The sequence below is a fragment of the Electrophorus electricus genome, chromosome 14 (assembly GCF_013358815.1).
Source record: "Electrophorus electricus isolate fEleEle1 chromosome 14, fEleEle1.pri, whole genome shotgun sequence".
Taxonomy (NCBI): Eukaryota; Metazoa; Chordata; class Actinopteri; order Gymnotiformes; family Gymnotidae; genus Electrophorus; species Electrophorus electricus.
This window is the reverse complement of record NC_049548.1, coordinates 17,043,083-17,062,842: the sequence shown is the minus strand read 5'-3', so window position 1 is coordinate 17,062,842 and position 19,760 is coordinate 17,043,083. Positions and strand designations below refer to the sequence as shown.

At 38.2% G+C, this 19,760-nt stretch overlaps 1 protein-coding gene across 6 annotated transcripts; it reads left to right on the top strand.

Moving 5' to 3' along the window:
* The first annotated feature begins 429 nt into the window (after positions 1-429).
* Positions 430-10,851, top strand: LOC113590183. 6 transcript variants are annotated; one of them, XM_035533281.1, is made up of 11 exons: positions 430-1,029; positions 3,466-3,495; positions 4,268-4,329; positions 5,885-6,232; positions 6,312-6,411; positions 6,520-6,545; positions 6,657-6,758; positions 7,331-7,430; positions 7,534-7,588; positions 9,367-9,584; positions 10,711-10,851. In XM_035533281.1, coding segments are annotated over exons 2-11 (1,074 nt in total). In that variant the 5' UTR covers positions 430-1,029; positions 3,466-3,493; the 3' UTR covers positions 10,772-10,851. The 6 variants fall into 6 exon arrangements, with proteins under 6 accessions (XP_035389174.1, XP_035389173.1, XP_035389172.1 ...); XM_035533280.1 differs by having other exon boundaries at positions 6,481-6,545; XM_035533279.1 differs by adding an exon at positions 4,834-4,936 and having other exon boundaries at positions 432-1,029; positions 6,312-6,545.
* Positions 10,852-19,760: the final 8,909 nt, after the last annotated feature.

Here is a 19,760-nt window from a genome sequence, read left to right as displayed (position 1 = left end):
CTCTGTATGCTGACTCGTTGTCTTTGTTGATGAGACCCACCACGGTCGTGTCATCAACAAATGTGATGATGTGATTCGAACTGTGCATCGCTGCAGTTAGTAATGGCCTGAATGCCCTCCCACATGCACCGTGTGTCACCAGTGTCTTTGAAGTGTCCATGGATCCTCTGTGCGTGTGCACGCTTTGCTTCCCTGATCGCACGTGACAGTTTGGCTCTTGTTTTCCTGAGAGCCTCTCTGTCACCTGTCCTGAAGGCTGAGTCACGGGTCCTCAGTAGCATGCGCACCTCAGCAGTCATCCATGGCTTCTGGTTGGGGCGTGTGGTCATGCTCTTGGAGACAGTAACATCATCAATGCACTTGCTGATGTAGCCAGTCACTGATGCTGTTGTATACTCTTCAAGATTAACAGTGCCACCGTCAGTAGCAGCCTCCTTGAACGTGATCCAAGTCGTCTGCTCAAAACAGTCCTGAAAAGCATTATAAACACGGAGGTGAATTCCCGCGGTAAATAAAAAGGTCTGCATCTGACAATAGCAAACTCCACCAGCGGTGAGCAGTACTTAACGACATGCACAGAGTTTTTACACCAGGACTCATTGATATAAATGCATACTGCTCCGCCGTTTTTTTTTGCCGGAGAGCGCATTGTCTATCGGCACGGATTAAGACTAATCCATCCAGATGAATGGCGGCGTCTGGAATACTGTCGCTGAGCCATGTTTCAGCAAAGATTAAAACACAGCAGTCTCTGAACTCTCGCTTTGTAGTCTGCTGGACTTTGATGCAGTCCAGTTTATTATCCAAGGAGCAGACATTTGAAAGGAATAGAGATAGTAGAGCTGGCCTGCTAGGATTAGCTTTTAGCCTAGCACGGACCCCAGCTCGCTTCCCCCGCTTCTGCTTCCTTGCACACCGCTTGCGGTGTCTGCCCCTTCGGCATTCGGACTTAGGCGACGCCGTGGTCTGCAGGCCTGGTACGCATAGCAACCCGAGCTCACAGAGCGTCTGAAGCGCGCCGTCGTCCAGGTAGGTTTGTGCATTATGTCTTAGGTGTAGCAGGCTATGGCGGTGGTATACATGGAGTTTGGTTGTTTGCATGTATGTGTGGTTTAAGTTGCTGTAAAAAAGTAGTATAGACGACAGATAGTAGCACAATAGCACCATTATCGGACCTGGAGTGGCCGCTGCGTGCTACCGCGCCGCCAGTGCAACACTGGTATCTCTGGTTTCTCAGAACACCATGTGTATCTTTTCTATTGCTAACAGCAGCTAATTATGTTACTGTTCGCACTGACAACATTTAATATTGGAACGAAATCAAGCATGCATGCAAAGAAACTGTTAACACTGAATCTGTTAATAATGTTTAACGCTTTTTTTTTTTTTTACACTTAAACAATCTTCTATTGCTGACATGATTCTAATATACTCTTCAGTCAGTATTGTTTCCATTCCTTGCTTTGCTGCCAAACAAGCTTTAAATTTAAACTCTATATGAATCTGTTAACACTGAATAGATCAATACATTCTCCACAGATCACCAACTGGCGCGTGCAGATTCTCTAGAACTTGGTCCAGAGTATACAGCTAAAACTGGTCCGTCTCTCTCACTGATGTATTGATAGTTGACGTTTGACAATAAAATAGCATCCTGCAGGAAATCAGTCTGATACCTTTTCTAATTCTTCATAGACTATTGTTTCTCAATATTGCACTTTAACATATTTTGTTATTGTATAAACTACTTTATATTAAATATCCCCCTCCCACCATTGGAATCAGATCTTATCTGACTAATCTTATATAAGGATCTGCACATGGTTTCTTCCAGGGGTCATATACCCACAATATCCATAAAGGAGCCCTTACACATTAGCTCAACAATTAAGGTAATGTCCACCTGATGGATTCTTACATTCCCTAGAGAAGGTCATGGACCTTCTCTAACACATAACCTTGGTGTTGCCAGTACATTACTCTATGTACAATTCAAATCCCCCCTGTGTAGCTATTTCAGCCAACAGTAATGAAGCCAGGCCAAATTTTACACATAGTAGACAATATTACCAGTGAATGCCTGGGACATAAATTGGAGCTGTCACGTTCCCTAGCTCGAACTCCAACTCCCAGCATTCATCTGTTGCCTGCTCTCCTGTCACTCACCTGTCTATTTATACCCATCCATTTCCCTGTGTTCTTTGTGAAGTATTTCCATGACATGTATGTGCGTACCAATCATTCTCTGTCTGACTTTCCAGTATTACGACTTGTTCTGTTTTTGGATTATCATCTCAGCCTTGTCCCTACCTCGTTTGTTTAGATATAGAAATAATTTCACTTCAATGAGGAAATAAATAAAAAAAAGGCTTATAGTTGTCATTCAAAGTTGTTGCAGTCCAATACAAATGCTGCTATGTAAGCCACACGCTCTAAGCACATAAATTTACACTGTTCCTAGTGGGACTTCATTTGATGCTAGACCTTTTCTCTGAGTTACACTCTGAACAGGTTACAACATGAAGAGATAACATTTCAAAATTCAATTAGTAGGTGACGTTAAATAGTGATGTTGACTCTGAATCATTGAAACCATTTGAGCAAAATGAATCAATCGACTCTAATGGTTAATTTGTTTTGCGACCTGGGATTCACACTTGACCTGATGTCACACACAATAGCAAGAAACCTTTAATACATGAGGTGACATGACTGCTCGGCTGAAAGTGTAATGCACGTTGAATTATTTCATATGTTAAATATGCCTAAAATGCACTACAGAGCTACAGCACTACAGAGACTCATGAAATAATCGTATGTTTACTGACTTGTCTATGTATTATGCATACATACATATATATATATATATATATATATATATATATATATATATATATATATATATATATATGTGTATATATATATATATATATATATATATATATATATATATATGTGTATATATATATATATATATATATATATATATATATGTATATATATATGTATGTATGTATGTATGTGTATATATATATATATATATATATATATATATATATATATGTATATATATATGTATGTATGTATGTATGTGTATATATATATATATATATATATATATATATATATATGTATATATATATTTATGTATGTATGTATGTGTGTGTATATATATATATATATATATATATATATATATAGTCCCCTAAACAACCTTGCCTACCTCAAACTTGTCAGCCACATATAATTAGGAATTCATGCAAGCTTTGGATCATTCATGTGATCTAGAATGACCAGTGTCTGATAATCCTTAAAATGTCAGAGTGAGTTAATGGAGACAGATTGAAAAAGTTCTGCCTTCTTTTAAACAGAAAACAGAAGTACATTAGACTTGCATAACTATATCTGTTGCAGTGGTATTTATTTACCTTACACACACACTTCTGACATCTCACTTCCTTCAAGGCAGAAGACTAGAAGTCTTTGCAACAGAATGTAAGTAAAATTATCAACACTGTTCCATATACAGTCTTCAAATGCTTTCTTAAAGGAGGTTTTCAGTAGGAATATTATATTCTAAATATAGCTATATATACAAACATTTGGTACAGCCATTGTGTGTTTCAGTTAATTTCTTATAAGAACCTGATCAAAACTGTCTGAATGAAGCTGTGGCCTATTATACACTTATTAAGGGATTCCTACATAAAAGCTTTGTCTGTCTGTATTAGTCTCACTGTGTGTCTGGATCTTTGCCAACTATGATCTGTTTCAAAGGCTACACACTATGTAAAGATCCACATCTGCAATATTCTGTCAATAGTGTTGGAACTGGTAGCTGCCAACACATTTGATTAACTAGACAGTTCCAGTATGAGAGGCTTTGAACTGTCACCGTTATTCAAAAACACTTTTCTTGGGCTGTCTTAATTTCATCTTTATTTCTTAATTACGTAAACAAACACCCCCCCCCAAATTATAGTTCATAGCACATCAGGTTACAGATACAGGGACAATAATTTAGAGTTTTAGCTTCTTTTGTACAATTCAGAAATCTCAGATGGTCACTTAGCAGCTCACACTATAATTCCATCCTTGAATTGTTCTATCCTGAAGCAAGGACCTCACAAATCCCACTGTAGAAAAACCATAAAGAAGAAATGACATGAAGAAATTGCATACAATTACATTTCCACATTTGATGTAAAATGTTGATTATGCAATAAAATTGTTAAAATGACTATACATTTTCTGCTTTTGAAATCAGGACAGGCAGAAATGGTTTTAAATGTGTACTTCTACCACTGAGCATTCTTCTGTATATTCCAGGTAGGAATTCACTCTTTAATCTTCCTTTATTTCGCGGGGTGTGAGGTGGGGGGGGGGGGGGTGATTTTACATTGTATATAATAATCTTCCAATTTTTGCATATGACCCATAGGAGTATAACACTCTGACTGCTAGCTAAACAAAATACCTACAACAAGTGTTTAATTTATACCAAATTTGTCGTAAGGTCACCTCATAGTCAGACCCTACAAAAAGAGAGCCCCCCCCAAACTTCTGGAACCCTGCTCTAATCTAAACTCAAATTCAAACCCTGCTCTAATCTAAATTCAAACCCAATCCCTGCTCTAATCCTGCCATCCAAATGAAGGCTCAGTTATAGGCCACTGATAAGATTCGTTAACAAGCTAAGAATTTGACAAACTGTAAACATGTCTCTTTCCAAATATATATTTTAGAAAATGTGTGTGTTTTTTTTTTTTTTGGTAATAAATTGCAGTCTGTTCATTTTGTGTATGTGATGCAGGTTCAATTTGTACATTTTAGATAAATAAATGACAAGTTCCCAGTGCAATTTTGCACTGATGTTGCTTCTAGATGCAGTGTGAAGATTTATGTGACAGAGGGTGTATTTTCACACACTTCAGCAGTAAGTAGCTCTGCTCTGTGAGTTTCAGTGATTTATGGCCTTGCTAGTTTTGGTGCTAGACACTTCTATTCCACAACAATAGTGTTTAGAGTTCACTGGCGCTGATGTAGCAGTGTGTGGTGGAACTCTGGAAATCAATCACACCTCAGTCAGAAGACAATATTTGAATGCTTTATTAATACGTTGTGCACAAGGGACTCAGGCTCTCTCACAGAGAACTGTCAGGAGAGCGAGCCCTGAACATCATCACGCTTTCTTATAGTTCCTCTCCACCCTCATGTTTTCCCTGCCCCCTTTGCTGTTACTCAATTGCTCCCTTCCTGGTAGGCAGCCAGCTCACTCTTGCTGTCATATTTGACATCTGTAAGCATGAACATGGTTCCTGTTGTTCAGATCTTGTGTTATGTTCTACCAGGGGTGAGAGACAGACTAATGTTCAGCAATTATTATACTCAGACATAAGCGCAGACAAATGAATAAATGCTTCAGACCAATGTTGCCATAACATTGATATGTTGGACAATATAAAGTAAGCAATGTGTGTAAAATTCCTTCACGCAGGGCAGAAATTGTGATAAAGGTGGTATTCTATGAGAGTGCCACTGGACTCACTAAGACACTGAACTTTTCAATGCAACCCATTCTACTGCCCATGTTTGTCTATGTAGACTGTATGATTGTGTGCCTAATTTATACACCTATTTGCAATGTGTGTGTCCTTAACACCTGAACTCCTGAATAATTCAGAGTGTTATCCACAAAATTGTGGCCATATAGTGTATATAATATATAATTCTGACACATTAAAATGGAATATGTAATCATTCAGAGAGTAAAGAGTAGAGAGGTCATATTTGCTCTCAGAATTCAAAGTCTGTTAAATTCTGTAAGGTTGTGTTAGATTTCACATTCGGGGATTATTGTAGATATAAAGGTGCACTGTTTCAGTTTCAGGTACTCTGGATAAGAGTGTCTCATGCCTTCGTCAGACTGTCTGTGCTCTGCGGGAGTCAGAAATAATTCTGAGATGCAATTACCCGAACATCAACATAAAAAAGAAAATCTGGATTAGCCCAAAACAGAAAGATACATGGAGGGATCAAGAACATCCAGAGGATTTAAGTTCAGATGTAGACTACAAAGGGCGTGTCAGTGATACTAAGACCACAGCAAACAGTTCAACTCTTAAAATAACAGGCCTAAAACACACAGACTCAGGGGAATATCACTTCCTGCTCATCACAGCAAATGAAGAGAAATATATCAGTTCAAAAGCAATCAGTCTAACAGTTGCAGGTAATATCAACAATGCTATAATATGTTTAGTGATTTGGGATATTTCTATGAACTTGTAATAGACTGTGTCTCCATCCAGACCTGCAGGTGAGGATGACCTCTGATCAGAGTGGAAAGACAGTGAACCTCACCTGTAGCACTTCCTGCCAGCTGACCTATGAACCTGATTATTACTTTTGGTATAAGAACAACATTTACCTACAATTATTTACACCTTACAAAAATCCCAAGCCTCTTGTTTTGTCTAGTAAGACTGATTCTGGCAACTACTCCTGTGGTGTTAACAGCTGGAATATCAAATCCCCTGCAGTTGGTGAGTGAAATGCACCAAGAAAGAACATTTCTCTTGAGCTTTTGTCCGATTATTGTTTCTGTTGATTATTAGCTACTCACATGATACAGTAACAATTTGGGATTCTTACAGAAGTCTCACTGGGTGTGAGTTACAAAACAAGAAATAGTGAATATAACATTCAGATCACCACTCAGTCTGGAAGGATATTTTCTGCTTCTCCTGGAGTCACAAGTAAGTTCCAGGTTTTACACTCATTGCCACATTTATATTTATTTGACACTTTTATCCAGAATGACTCACAATTATGACTGAAAACAATTTGAGTAATTGAGGGATAAGTGTGTTACACAGGAGCCCACAGAGGCAACCTGGTGGTGGGTCTTGAACTGGCAACCTTTTGATTAGTAGGCCAGTAACTTTAGCACAGAGCTACCACATAAAGTTAAAGGGGCTGCAGGTACAGGACTGTACCGTGAGAGAGAAATTGATGATATGGAGCTCTGTTGTCCTGCTGCAGTGTCTATGAATGTGGATGTCAGGATACAGTGTGAATCCTGCAAGACAGTGTATCCAAACCAGTTTTCTAGACCCCACAGATGGCCCACATGTGTTGTTCTTACCCAGCTCCCAATTCACCTGGAGCAGGTGTTCAGGAGTCTTAATAGCTCAGGTGTGGTAGGAGCTGTTACAGAATAGGTGGAAGGTTGAAATTGGTAAATTGGTAGTAATATGGTTTTCAAATGCAAATATTTTTATCATTTCCCTGCTGTAAACTGTTATTATCAATATTACTACATTGGAAGGTCCAGGAAGCCCAGAGAAAGGCCTGGAGGAAATCATGATGTTGATTTTTATCACAGTCTTTCTGGCTCTAGGACTCATTATAGGAGCTCTGTGGGTGTGGTAGGTAAACACTGCAGTTTACCATCTTTAAAGATGCATTTCAAATGAATGCTTGTTTTTGTTCTGTATGAATATTGTGCTGTGCTGTTGATTGTGTACTCAGGAGGAGAAACTCCAGCTCAGCTAAAGGCCACAAGAAGACTGGGGCAGGTGAACAGGTAAGCCTGTTTAAGACCCTTTCCAGCCCATTAATGCCATAACTGAAGTATTACTCTGCTCAGCTTGGCAAGGCCAATCACACACAGGATTCAAAGTGCTTCCCATCAGATGTAAAATAATGTAAAACAAGATAAAAACTTATTACAACCTGAGATCTATCACTTCAGGAATGACTTTACCACATACACTGTGTGCACAATTATTAGGCAAGTTTTATTTTTGAGGATTCATTTCATTATTGAACAACAACCATGCTCTTGGTCACACCAAAATGTTAATAAACTTCAAACCTGAATATTTAAGAAAGGAAGAGTGAAGTTTGGGCTTTCTTAGGAGAAAGTGTGTACTTAATTATTGGACAACTATTAGTGTGCAGAATTATTATACAACTAAATAAAAAAAACAGAAATTTTCCCATCTCACTTGTTTATTTTCATCCATTAAAGTGAGAATAATAAACAAACAACTCAAAATGTACAAATAAACATTTCTGACATAAAAAAATAAAAAATCAGTGATCAATATAGCCACCCTTCTTTTTAATAACAGTCATAAGCCTTCCATACTGGCTAGTCATGCTGTGGAGTACTTCGATACATTGTCCCACATAAAAATCATGGTATACTTGAAAGATAAAGACTTTTTCCTGTACCACTGCTTGAATAAAGTGTCTTCTAAAAACTGGAAGTTGGTTTGGGAGTTGATTTTGAATCCATCTTCAAAAGGGTGCAACTAGCTCATCTTTAACAATACCTGCCCATAGCAGTACCCCACCTCCATCTTGCTGGTGTCTGAGTCAACGTGGAGCTCTGTGCCGATTACTGATCCAGCCATGGGCCCATCCATCTGGTCTGTCATGAGTCACTCTCGTCTCATCAGTCCATAAATCCTTTGAAAAATCTGTCTTCAGATATTTCTTGGCCAAATCTTGGCGCTTCACCTTATGTGGCTTGTTCAGTGGTGGTCAGGTTTCAGCCTTCCTTACCTTGGCCATGTCTCTGAGTACTGAACAACTTGTACTTCTGGGCACTCCAGGTATGTTGCAGTTCTGAAATATGACAGCACAGGAGGATAATGGGTTCCTGGCTGCCTTATATTTGATTTTACTCAAATCTTTGGCAGTTAATTTTTTTTTTTCAACATGATTTCTTGTGACCCTGTTAAGTATTTGCAACAAAATGTTTGATGGTTCTGTGATCATGCTCCAATATCTTAGCTATTTTAAGAGTGCTGCATCCCTCTGAAAGACTCCAACTTTTGACTTTTCAGAGTCAGTTAAATCTCTTTTTTGGCCCATTTTGCCTGAGGAAAAGAAGCTGTATGATAATTATGCACAACTTGATATAGGGTGTTGATCTCCTTAGGCCACACCCTCCCTTATTTCACAAATAAACATCGCCTTATATGCTTAAATCCAATAAGTATTCAAGTGTATACAGCTTGGAGTTGGAAAATATGCATAAAATAATCATATGGTTGAAATACTCTATTGCCTAATAATTGTGCACACAGTATAACAATAGGAAAATGTTAGAAAATGTATTAAAATTAAAAGTAGAATATTAAAATAAAAGTTAACATATATTTAAAGATATAAAATGAAAGATTAAGCGATAAAAGTTAAAATAAGATAAAATTTTAAAACACAAAATGATGCAATAGTGTCATCTAAATGAAAAACTATTTAAGTTGGGGTTTTAATTGTTTACTACTTAGAATTATATAGCCTTCTGACAAAAAAACATGCTTTATTTCCCACGGTAATGTTTTCTCTCAGAGTGATCCCATGTCAGCCCAGGCCATGAGCTCAGACGCCTTAAAGAAAGCCTCATCACCTGGTGATGGTGAAATTCAGTATGCCAGCATTCATTTCATACCCCACTGCAGACAGGAAGAGTCCTCACTCCCTCCTTCCAAGCTTCCTATAGACACCACAGAGGGAGACAGTGTTCAGTATGCTGCTGTGAACTTCAAACGGGACACTACTGCCACACAGTGAGCAAATCATATCATTATAATGACAATAATTCCAAAGTGCTTCTATGATGCTAGTTTATCATCATCATCTACATTATGTATAAAGTATTAACTTCATACTATAGGTTATCCTAGGTCATCTCTTTATGTTTCTTAATTGAGGAAATGTAACATCTCAGACCTAAAGTCAGATCCTAAACCTCATGCATCTTACTGCATGTACCTTGTTTCTTTATTGAATTGCTTCTGACCTAATGTATATTTGGAATGTCTATTAATCAGTTCTATACATTGATTTCAATTCAAGGTGTTCAAGGGAATTTCATTTCAAGCTGAATGATTTATTCATGTCTGTGTAAAGCACCCTAAATTGCACGTGTATGAAATATTTTTCATAAATAAACTTTGTTTACTTTTATTGTTTTTTTTTTTTTGAGAGCTTTGGGATGAAAGACAGGTCCTATAATCACTGTGCTCTGAGCGTGAAGGGAGTACTCTAATTATGTGATTTATTAAAGCTCCCGTGGTTCCGGGCTTTATGCGTTTGAATTTAATAATGGATTCTTTCTTCTGAAGCCTTATTTGAATATATCTTATACAGTGCCTTGCATGTTTTTCTTAGTTTAGTAACAAAATGTATTTTATCTGCTTTATTCCCTATGGAAAATATCAATGTTTTTACCTCGTGTTCTTTCAAACCTCAGCCCATGATTGCTTACAACTCTAAATATTTAAAAATCACTGTGTAATAGATTCTGCTGGTTTTGTAAAAAATTAAATATATGTTGAGGATTGATATGATACATTGGAAAATGATGTCTGCTGTCTATTTTTTATATGGGAGAGGAAACATCCCATGATAAAATAACCAGCAGGCTCGCACATTTGCTGATAATTTCCCATGTGACCTACTGCTGTGCAAAAGATCCATTATAGCCACACAGCACAAAACACAAAACCTGTGTGAGCTCACCCATTTCAGCTCTGTCCAAGATGTTCTACTCTGAAAGACTTAATAATTAATGCAAAGTGGCAACTAAAGCCACTGTTACCAAACAACACATGGAGCAGAGTTATATTCATATATGAGGCTAATGTGCTACATTTGTGTGTGTTTACTGGTTTGGTTTTTTATTTGTTTTAGATCAATGATCATGTGTCAGCAACTGGGTTTTCATGGAATGTGGTTCACAGCGTTCAGCTAAAACTGGTAGCTGGGCTGTCCCTTTCACTGACCTACTGAGGGCGCACATCTGACAATAAATTACCATCCTACATTAATGTAGCACACTGCCTTTTTGATTCTTCTTTTATAATCTACTGTTACACAATTGAACTGTGATGCTTTTTTTTTTTTTTTTTTCAATACTAATTAATTATGTAACTACCCCCCCTACATGCATTGGATTAATTTTCTCAGCAGATGTAAAGATAAATTAAATAATTTACTACTCATGTCAAGGTCAAAACAAAACTGAAAATTTGTTGTTTTCAATGACACCCACAAGACAGGGTTTAAATACATCAGCTAAACGAGGGACAGATGTTGAAAATCAAATGAGGGGCGGAGAAAATGAAACTATGGAATGGAGCTCAAAAAATCAAGACAGGGAAAACACGGAACACGGAAACTGGGAGGGACTGATTGTGACACAAAGGGAGTGTTACAAAGTAAATGAAAAATACAGCAGAGAGTAACTTTTCATTTTAAACATTAACATCAGTGCAGTTTAGGTCACCTTACATAGGTGATATTAGCACCAGTAATCATATTACTTTAAACATTTGAACAAATGTAGTCAAATATCAGGTTTTTACAGGTCTCACACATATACTCACTGTTTGTGGTTGTAATGCAGAGCAATAGGGAGGTGGATGCAAATGCTTACAAGAACAATGTTTCTTCAGGGCAAATCCACAAACAAAATATTGAGAACAGTCCAGAGTCGAGCAACCAAGTAGAACAGATCTGGAATCATGGCCAAAAACAAAACACAAAAGTTAATTACAGAAGCAAAAACACAAATGGGCAAGAAACTAACAGACCACAAAGCAGAATACCAAACAAAACAAAAACAAGGAAGACACACAGATGTAGTACCTGCTTATCAAACCTTGACTAGCATCAAGGTAAGAAACAGGGCTTAAATAGAGTGACTAACAAAGGCAAACTCGGAACAGTTGAAACCAAAACATGATTAATAAATGTATAACAAGGAGTATACCAGGAATGGGGCCAAAACAAAGAGCACATGACAGGGTTGCCAAGTAAACCACAATATCAAGGAGGAGAACCCTGATGAAAGTTTTTTTTAAATTCATTCTTTAAAAAAACACAAATGGCATTGTTTCCAATTTGGCTGTGATGCTAGCAGAGGGTAAGTGTGATAGCGGTCTGAATTCCTTGATAAGTTCAATAATTTTCCCAGTTTAGCATGTTTATATATCCCTCCCACAAAACTTCCTATAGACACCACAGAGGGAGACATTGTTCAATATGATGCTGTGAACTTCAGAAGGGACACTCCTGCCACTCTGAGAATTTCATGTCATTATAATGACAACGATATAATCCATCATCAGCATTATATATAAAGTATTCATTTCATACTGTAGATTCTGCTAGGTCATCTCCATGTATTTTGTTAGAGGCCACTGACACTCATCTCAGACCTGACTTCAGATACATGCAGCTTACTGCATGTGCCTCATTTCATTATTTGATTGCTTTTGACTTATGTTTGAATTGTATTTTGAAGTATTTTGTGAATCTCTACTAATCAGTTCTACAAGCTCATTTCAGTTCAAGCTGAATGATTTTATCCATGTCTATATAAAGTCCCCTGAATCACATTTGTGCACAAAATGTGTTTCCTAAATAAACTTTGTTCAGTTGCACTGTTTTGTTCGTTATCTGGGCACTGAGCTTTAGGATGAAAGTCAGGTCCTATAAATCACTGTGATCTAATGATATCATTTATTACAGCTCCTGTGGTTTCAGACTTTATGGGGTTACATTTCATAATGAGCATTCCTCTCTCTTTTGAAGCCTTATTTGAATATATCTGACACTATGCTGTGCATGTTTCTCTGAGTTTTAATTTCACAAGATATTTAATCTGCTTTATTCCCTATGGAAAATATCAGTGTTCTTGTTGTGTTCTTTCAAACCCAAGCCCAAGACTGCTTGCAACTCTACATTTTTAAATATCACTGAGCCATCTCTTAAATTCTGCTGATTTTGGAAAATTAAAATATCCCTGGTTGATATGATACAGTGGGAAAGGTTGTCAGCTCTATGTTTATGTGGGAGACAGAACATCCCATGATAACCAGCTGGCTCACACAGCAAAGATCATTTCATGTGACCTACTAGATAGAGTGCCACAGACCCATTATAGCCACACAGCACAAAGCACAAAACATACAAATAAATTATAACTGTTATTACATTATGTCCAAAATTGTGTGGAATATTTTCTATCTAAACCATTCAATTTTACTAACATTATACTTATTTTATCATGTTTAAATTGGATTCAATCAGAGAAAGAATCCACTAGAAAATGTTTTTACTGGTGTAGCTTGAGAATAGAAGAAGTAAAACTTTTTGAGAATTAAACAATAATTGGATATAAAATGGGTATAATCTTGACAGTCCTTTCCTGGAAAGAGAGACATGTAAAATGCAACAGATTATTTACTGGATCTCATCACTTATCAGACTCTTCACAAACTCTTAGTTCTTCATCCATTAGTACAAAGTAACATACACTATCATACACTGGCTAATTGTGTTTTAACTCAATGGGCCCCTGCTGTGAAATAATCTTCCCGAGTTTATAAGGGCTTTAGGAACTACAATTGAGGAAATATTGACTTGCTTTTCATACTTTGTATTTACCCAGTGATCTTTAAGTATTTAGATGTTTTATTTACTTATACTTCTTATTGCATCTGTAAAGTTTTATTCATGTACTTAAACATGAGTAAAAAATAGATAAATTAAAAATGAACATATAAATACACTTTCATTACTTTCTAAAGAAAAACAAAAAAATAAAACAATAAAAAGGGTAACATTTTACTGAATAGCACTGTATGTTACCTACATAAGCCATCAATGACAACTGTCAAACATACATAATCATTTATGAATACATATTCCAACAAGCATCATGTGATACAGATTTTTTGTGACATTAGGATGGGTCATAACACCGTGTAGAGTGAAATTATGTGATATTGCAGCTCAGCTGTCTTTTGTATTTTAGGGTGAAATAATACACTGATTTGACACTACTTGCCAAGTGAGGATGCAGGTAAAATTGAACAAAAGTGAAGACTTCAAAAAATATTCACTGTAGTATTTCCTGTACTGTTTTAACAATGACATGACAAACTGCTGTCTAATACATATTTGAGCTAAGTGTTAGAAAAAAGCATTTTACTGCAAAAGCATTTTGAACATACATTTGATATCACTAGACTTTTAGTATTGAGTAGTCCCATCTGCGACAATCTATACCTATGCCAATACACAATTCACTCTTCTTGATCTAAGGCCTTGCAGTTTTGCAGTGTCATCTGTTACAAAAATGACATGAAATGATATGTGTCATTCCCTTAGTAGTACTGTTCCACAGAATGTGTACAATATCTGAACATCATGCCACAATCATAATATACTTGAAGAAGTTAATGCTAATTCAGTGTGCATGAAAAGGTCCCGTATTTGTAATGGGTGGCTTGCAATGCCAGTTGCCAGCCACTAGAGGGCACCAACAAGCCAAAGGTTTATGTAACAGCTTCTTAAAGACCGCATTTGTGAAGTCTTGTTGTGTGCTATACGTATTCTGAACTCGCTGGTAATTAGCGGAAAGCGTCTGACTCCCTGGGTTTGACTCTCCAGAGTGGGTAAATCTATGGAGCGTTTGTCCTCTTTATGTTTTTTTATTTTATTTTTTTTTATTTTTTATTTTTTATTAATTAATTAATTTATTTTTTTAAGTTAAGTGTTCACCTCTGTTTCTTCGTTCCACCCCATCTACATTTTGGTACATCTAGGAGGCCTATTTCTCCTAGTTAACCTGTGAGGGTGCAGACTGTCAAGGTCCTTCACTCCTACTCATCCCATCAGTCCTGCCACCCTGCTATATACATTTGTTCTGGTAATGACGTAAGTGTAATGTGGGTCACTTGAATCCATGTTTGTTTGGTTTTTTTTACTTTTGCTTCATTGTCAACTTAAATCACTTCACAGTCATGTTCACAATTCCATTATCTGTCCATCTCGTGACATGCTCGAGCTACTGAGCCATTTCTGCCGTCGGCTTCACTTCTCCATGGAACCTCTTGTAAGGGTTGGTGCCAGGCTGAGGCCCCCTCCGGCCACCAGAGGGAGGCCTTGAGGCAGGCACACCACTAATCAGGCTTAACGCCCAACTGCTGGCTAGACCTGTATAAGCCCAGTGACCTAATCATTCACTGCTGGGTTTTTGCTAAAGCCACTAGCTAGCAACTTCAGATACTGAGGTATGTGAGTCCTTGTGCCACACCTCACTTCTTGTCTGTGAGGGTGTTTGTGTTTTTACATGTCCCCTCCCCTCTCCAATTTTCCTTCTCGAGTCTGTATCTCTCCCAAGGCTTCCCTTAGCCATTCAAGTTCCTCCCCGTTTTGTTAGGGAAGTTTTAGTTTGGTTTTCCCCAGTGCATCGGGGTTGCCATTTTTTCCTGTGGCATTCTTTATTCTCCCTTTTTCCACGCTCAGCATGGGGCCTACTATTGTTAGAGCATGGTTGCTTACCCAGTAAGCTGTTGGTGTCATCACCTAGCTGACCTCAGTTTGAGCCCACCTTACACCTATTTAGATGTGTTTCTAAAACTGAAATTATGCATTTGGTGTCTTTTGTGTTCTTGTGGGTATATTAAGGAATAAATGGGTGTAAATCCATCATTTTAGGATATGTCCCATAATGGGTCATTTTTTTCCCATAATGGTTTTTCTTGGATGCACAAGGAACAACTTTATATTTCATATTAACATTGTGCTCTTTTGGCCAGAATAATACAGGATGCTGTAGAAAACAGCATTCTCTTTTTTTTCTCCATCTTTATGAAACTGTAACTTACTGTGAAACTGGGAACTTACTGTAAAACACTGAACTTACCCAACTGCCAGAAGAATGATGCAATACTGTGTAGTTTACCAGATCTGATTGATACGTTTGCCCTCAAATAATTGCTTTGTTACAGTAGTTTTTTCCTTTTTTTTTTACTTTGCCTCTTTTGTGTTGTCTTCTAGAAGGATGAAATTTCACACACCAAATATCAATCACTGTACAAGAGCAGTTACATTAGGGGCAGATTAGCTTTACTGAAAATCTCTGGACGCAGTTCAGCACAACACAACAGTGAAGCAATTGCTGTAATAGTGCCATTGCCACTATTACCTTCAGTACAAGAGGGGTAACCCATATCAGTGACTTTATATATATAATTTCGTTGGACTGCCTTTAGCTTTGATTACGGCACGCATTCGCTGTGGCATCGTTTCCACAAGCTTCTGCAATGTCACAACATTTATTTCTGTCCAGAGTTGCATTAATGTTTCCCCAAGATCTTGTATTGATGATGGGAGATTTGGACCACTGCACAAAGTCTTCTCCAGCACATCCCAAAGATTCTCAATGGGGTTCAGGTCTGGACTTTGTGGTGGCCAATCCATGTATGAAAATAATGTCTCATGCTCCCTGAAGCACTCTTTCACAATTTGAACCTGATGAATGCTGGCATTGTCATTTTGGAATATGCCCGTGCCATCAAGGATGAAAGAATCTACTGATGGAATAACCTGGTTGTTCAGTATATTCAGGTAGTCTGACCTCATTCTTTGGGCACATAATGTTGCTGAACCTAGACCTGACCAACTGCAGCAACCCCAGATCATAGGCTTGTACGGTAGGCACTAGGCATGATGGGTGCATCACTTCAGCCGCCTCTCTTCTTACTCTGATGCGCCCATCACTCTGGAACAGGGTAAATCTGGACTCATCAGACCACATGACCTTCTTCCATTGCTCCAGAGTCCAATCTTTATGCTCCCTAGCAAATTGTAGCCGTTTTTGCCGGTTAGCCTCACTGACAAGTGTTTTCTTAAGGCTACACAGCTATTCAGTCCCAATCCCTTGAGTACCCTTCACAATGTGCGTGTGGAAATGCTCTTACTTTCACTATGAAACATATTCCTGAGTTCTACTATTTTTTTTCTAATATTTGATTTCACCACACGTTTAAGTGATCACCAATCATGATCATTCAAGATTTTTTTCAGACCACATTCCTTCCTCTAAGATGATGTTTCCCCACTGTCCTTCCACTTTTTAATAATGCGTTGGACAGTTCTTAACCCGATTTTAGTAGTTTCAGCAATCTCCTTAGATGTTTTCTCTGCGTGATGCATGCCGATAATTTGACCCTTCTGAAACAAATTAACATGTTTTTCATGACCACAGGATGTCTTTCGACATGGATGTTTAACAAATGAGAAGCTACTCACTGCATCAGTTAGGGTTATATAACTTGTTGCCACCTGAAACATAATCACCTATGCAGTAATTATCCAATGGAAGGCTCTTACCTATTTGATTAGTTAAATCGAGGTGGTGATCTTTGTTTTTGGCCAGGCTGTATGTGTGTGTGTGTGTGTGTGTGTGTGTGTGTGTGTGTGTATATATATATATATATATATATATATATATATATATATATATATATATATATAGATATAGATTGAGCTAAAGGTGAGGCATATCTGAATGTAAAATACCCCATTACTAAATCACTAGATGGCAGTGATGGAGGTTTTTCAACTGTGATAATCATAACAAATGGAAATAACTTATCTAATAGTCTTAGCAAGATTTTGCACTTCTATCAGCTTTTATCTATCTCCTCTGTTTACCACCCTAATAAATAAAACTGTGTTATAAATAAATTAAATTGGAAGCAAAATCCCTTTGTGACTGTCTTGCTTTCAAGCCACTGTGAATACACTATGCACGTGTAAATAAAAAAGATTTTAAGGCCCCATCTAATCCATCTCTTTATTAAGGTGAATGCTTCTTTAGAGTTGAAAGGCATAGTGCACCTCCACCTACTCCATTAGAGAGTAAATTGCATCCTTACCTGATGTCATCATGGCCTCTGGTCAACACCAGATGGCAAACTAATAACACATAATGAATAAATTAGCTTTTGCTTGTAATTTTAGCTTGCTGCAAAACTTCAAGTTTCAAGTTTCAAGTTTGGTTTATTTGTCACATACATAGTCATACACAGTATAACTCGCAGTGAAATGGTTTGAGAGTGCTCTGTCCAAACAGGAAAAAAATAGGGGTGTATTGGGAAATATCTATCTATCTATCTATCTATCTATCTATCTATCTATCTATCTATCTATCTATCTATCTATCTATCTATCTATCTATCTATCTATCTATCTATATACAAAATATATTAACAATTTATGTACAATATATGTATATGTTTATATACACAATGTACAATGTATATATGGATATGTATAAATGTATGTACACAATGTACAGTTCCAACTTACAACTGACATATTTACAGTTACATGGTGGTGGTGGTCCCCACAGTTTATCAGTTTCCCTCATTCAGGGCCCTAATGGACTGTGGGAAGAAGCTCCTCTTCAGTCTCTCTGTCTTGGTCATCAGGGAGCAAAAGCGCTTCCCTGACCTCAAGAGAGAGAAGAGCCTATTGTTGGGATGGGTGGGGTCCTTCACAATCCTCTTGGCCTTGGTCTGGCACCACTTGTAATAGATGCTCTGCAGGTCAGGAAGTTCCGTATGAGTGATGCGTTCTGCTGAACGCACCACCCTTTGGAGAGCTTGTCTGTCTTGCTTGGTGCTGTTCCCAAACCAGACTGTGATGTTCCCCGTGAGGATGCTCTCGATAGTGCAGGTGTAGAAGTTCCGCAGTACCATGGAGGGCAGTGTGAAGTCTCTTAGGCATCTGAGGTAGTAAAGATGCTGATGAGCCGTCTTTGCCAGGGAGCTGATGTGGTGGGACCAGGACAGGTCCTGCGAGATGTGAACACCAAGGTACCTGAAAATATCCACTGATCCTCACAGGTTGGTAGTGCAGCTCCTGCTTCTTGCTGCAATCCGCGATCAGATCCTTTGTCTGGCTGACATTTAGGAGGAGATTATTTTCCTGGCACCAGTTTTCCAGGTGTTTAATCTCCTCCAGGTAGGCCCTCTCATCGTTGTCCGAGATCAGGCCCATGACGACGGTAACATCAGCAAACTTGACAATGATGGCGGAGCTGGAAGTGGCTGTGCAGTCGTAGGTGTACAGTGAGTAGAGCAGGGGGCTTAGGACACAACCCTGAGGAGCTCCAGTGCTGAGGGTGAGGGTGGATGAGACACAGTTGCCCACCCGTACTGATTGTGGTCTGTCTGTTAGGAAGTTGGAGATCCAGTCACACAGGGATATATGCAGTCCTAGATCCTCCAACTTAGTAGTGAGTAGGGAGGGGATGATGGTGTTAAAAGCTGAACTGTAGTCGACAAACAGCATTTTAACATAATTACCCCTCCCAATTGCATCATCAGTGTAGCGGTTGTGGCGGTATGCAAACTGCAGTGGGTCCATGGAGGCTGGCAGTGAAGATGTGATGAAATCTCTGACTAGCTTCTCAAAACACTTCATCACGACTGATATGAGGGCAACAGGGTAGTAGTCATTGAGGCCGGAGAGTTGAGGAGCTTACTTACAAGAGGATCTACTATAGTACAAATTAGGAGCTAATGACTACAAAAATATTTGGCAGAGGTACTGAGATTTTTCAGTGAGAACCAACTAGCTATAAGTTCTATTCAGAATCTGCACAGTAAACATTCAAATATAGTCTTACAGGAGAGCTAATGGCAATGGTGATGGCCTAAAATCTCCAAGGCATCCAGGAACAGTGTTTGATGTCATCAGGTGAGTAGAGCAATCTAAGACAAACCAGTCATGTTAGTGAACAGGAATTTACCATGTGCTCTGTACCATCTGTCCATGCTCTTTTCTGGCTGGATGTGCACCTGCTGACTTGGAGTTTGGCTACTGAAGGACATGGTGGCATTCTTTTGAGTTCTAGCAGTTCTATGGATTTGATGACA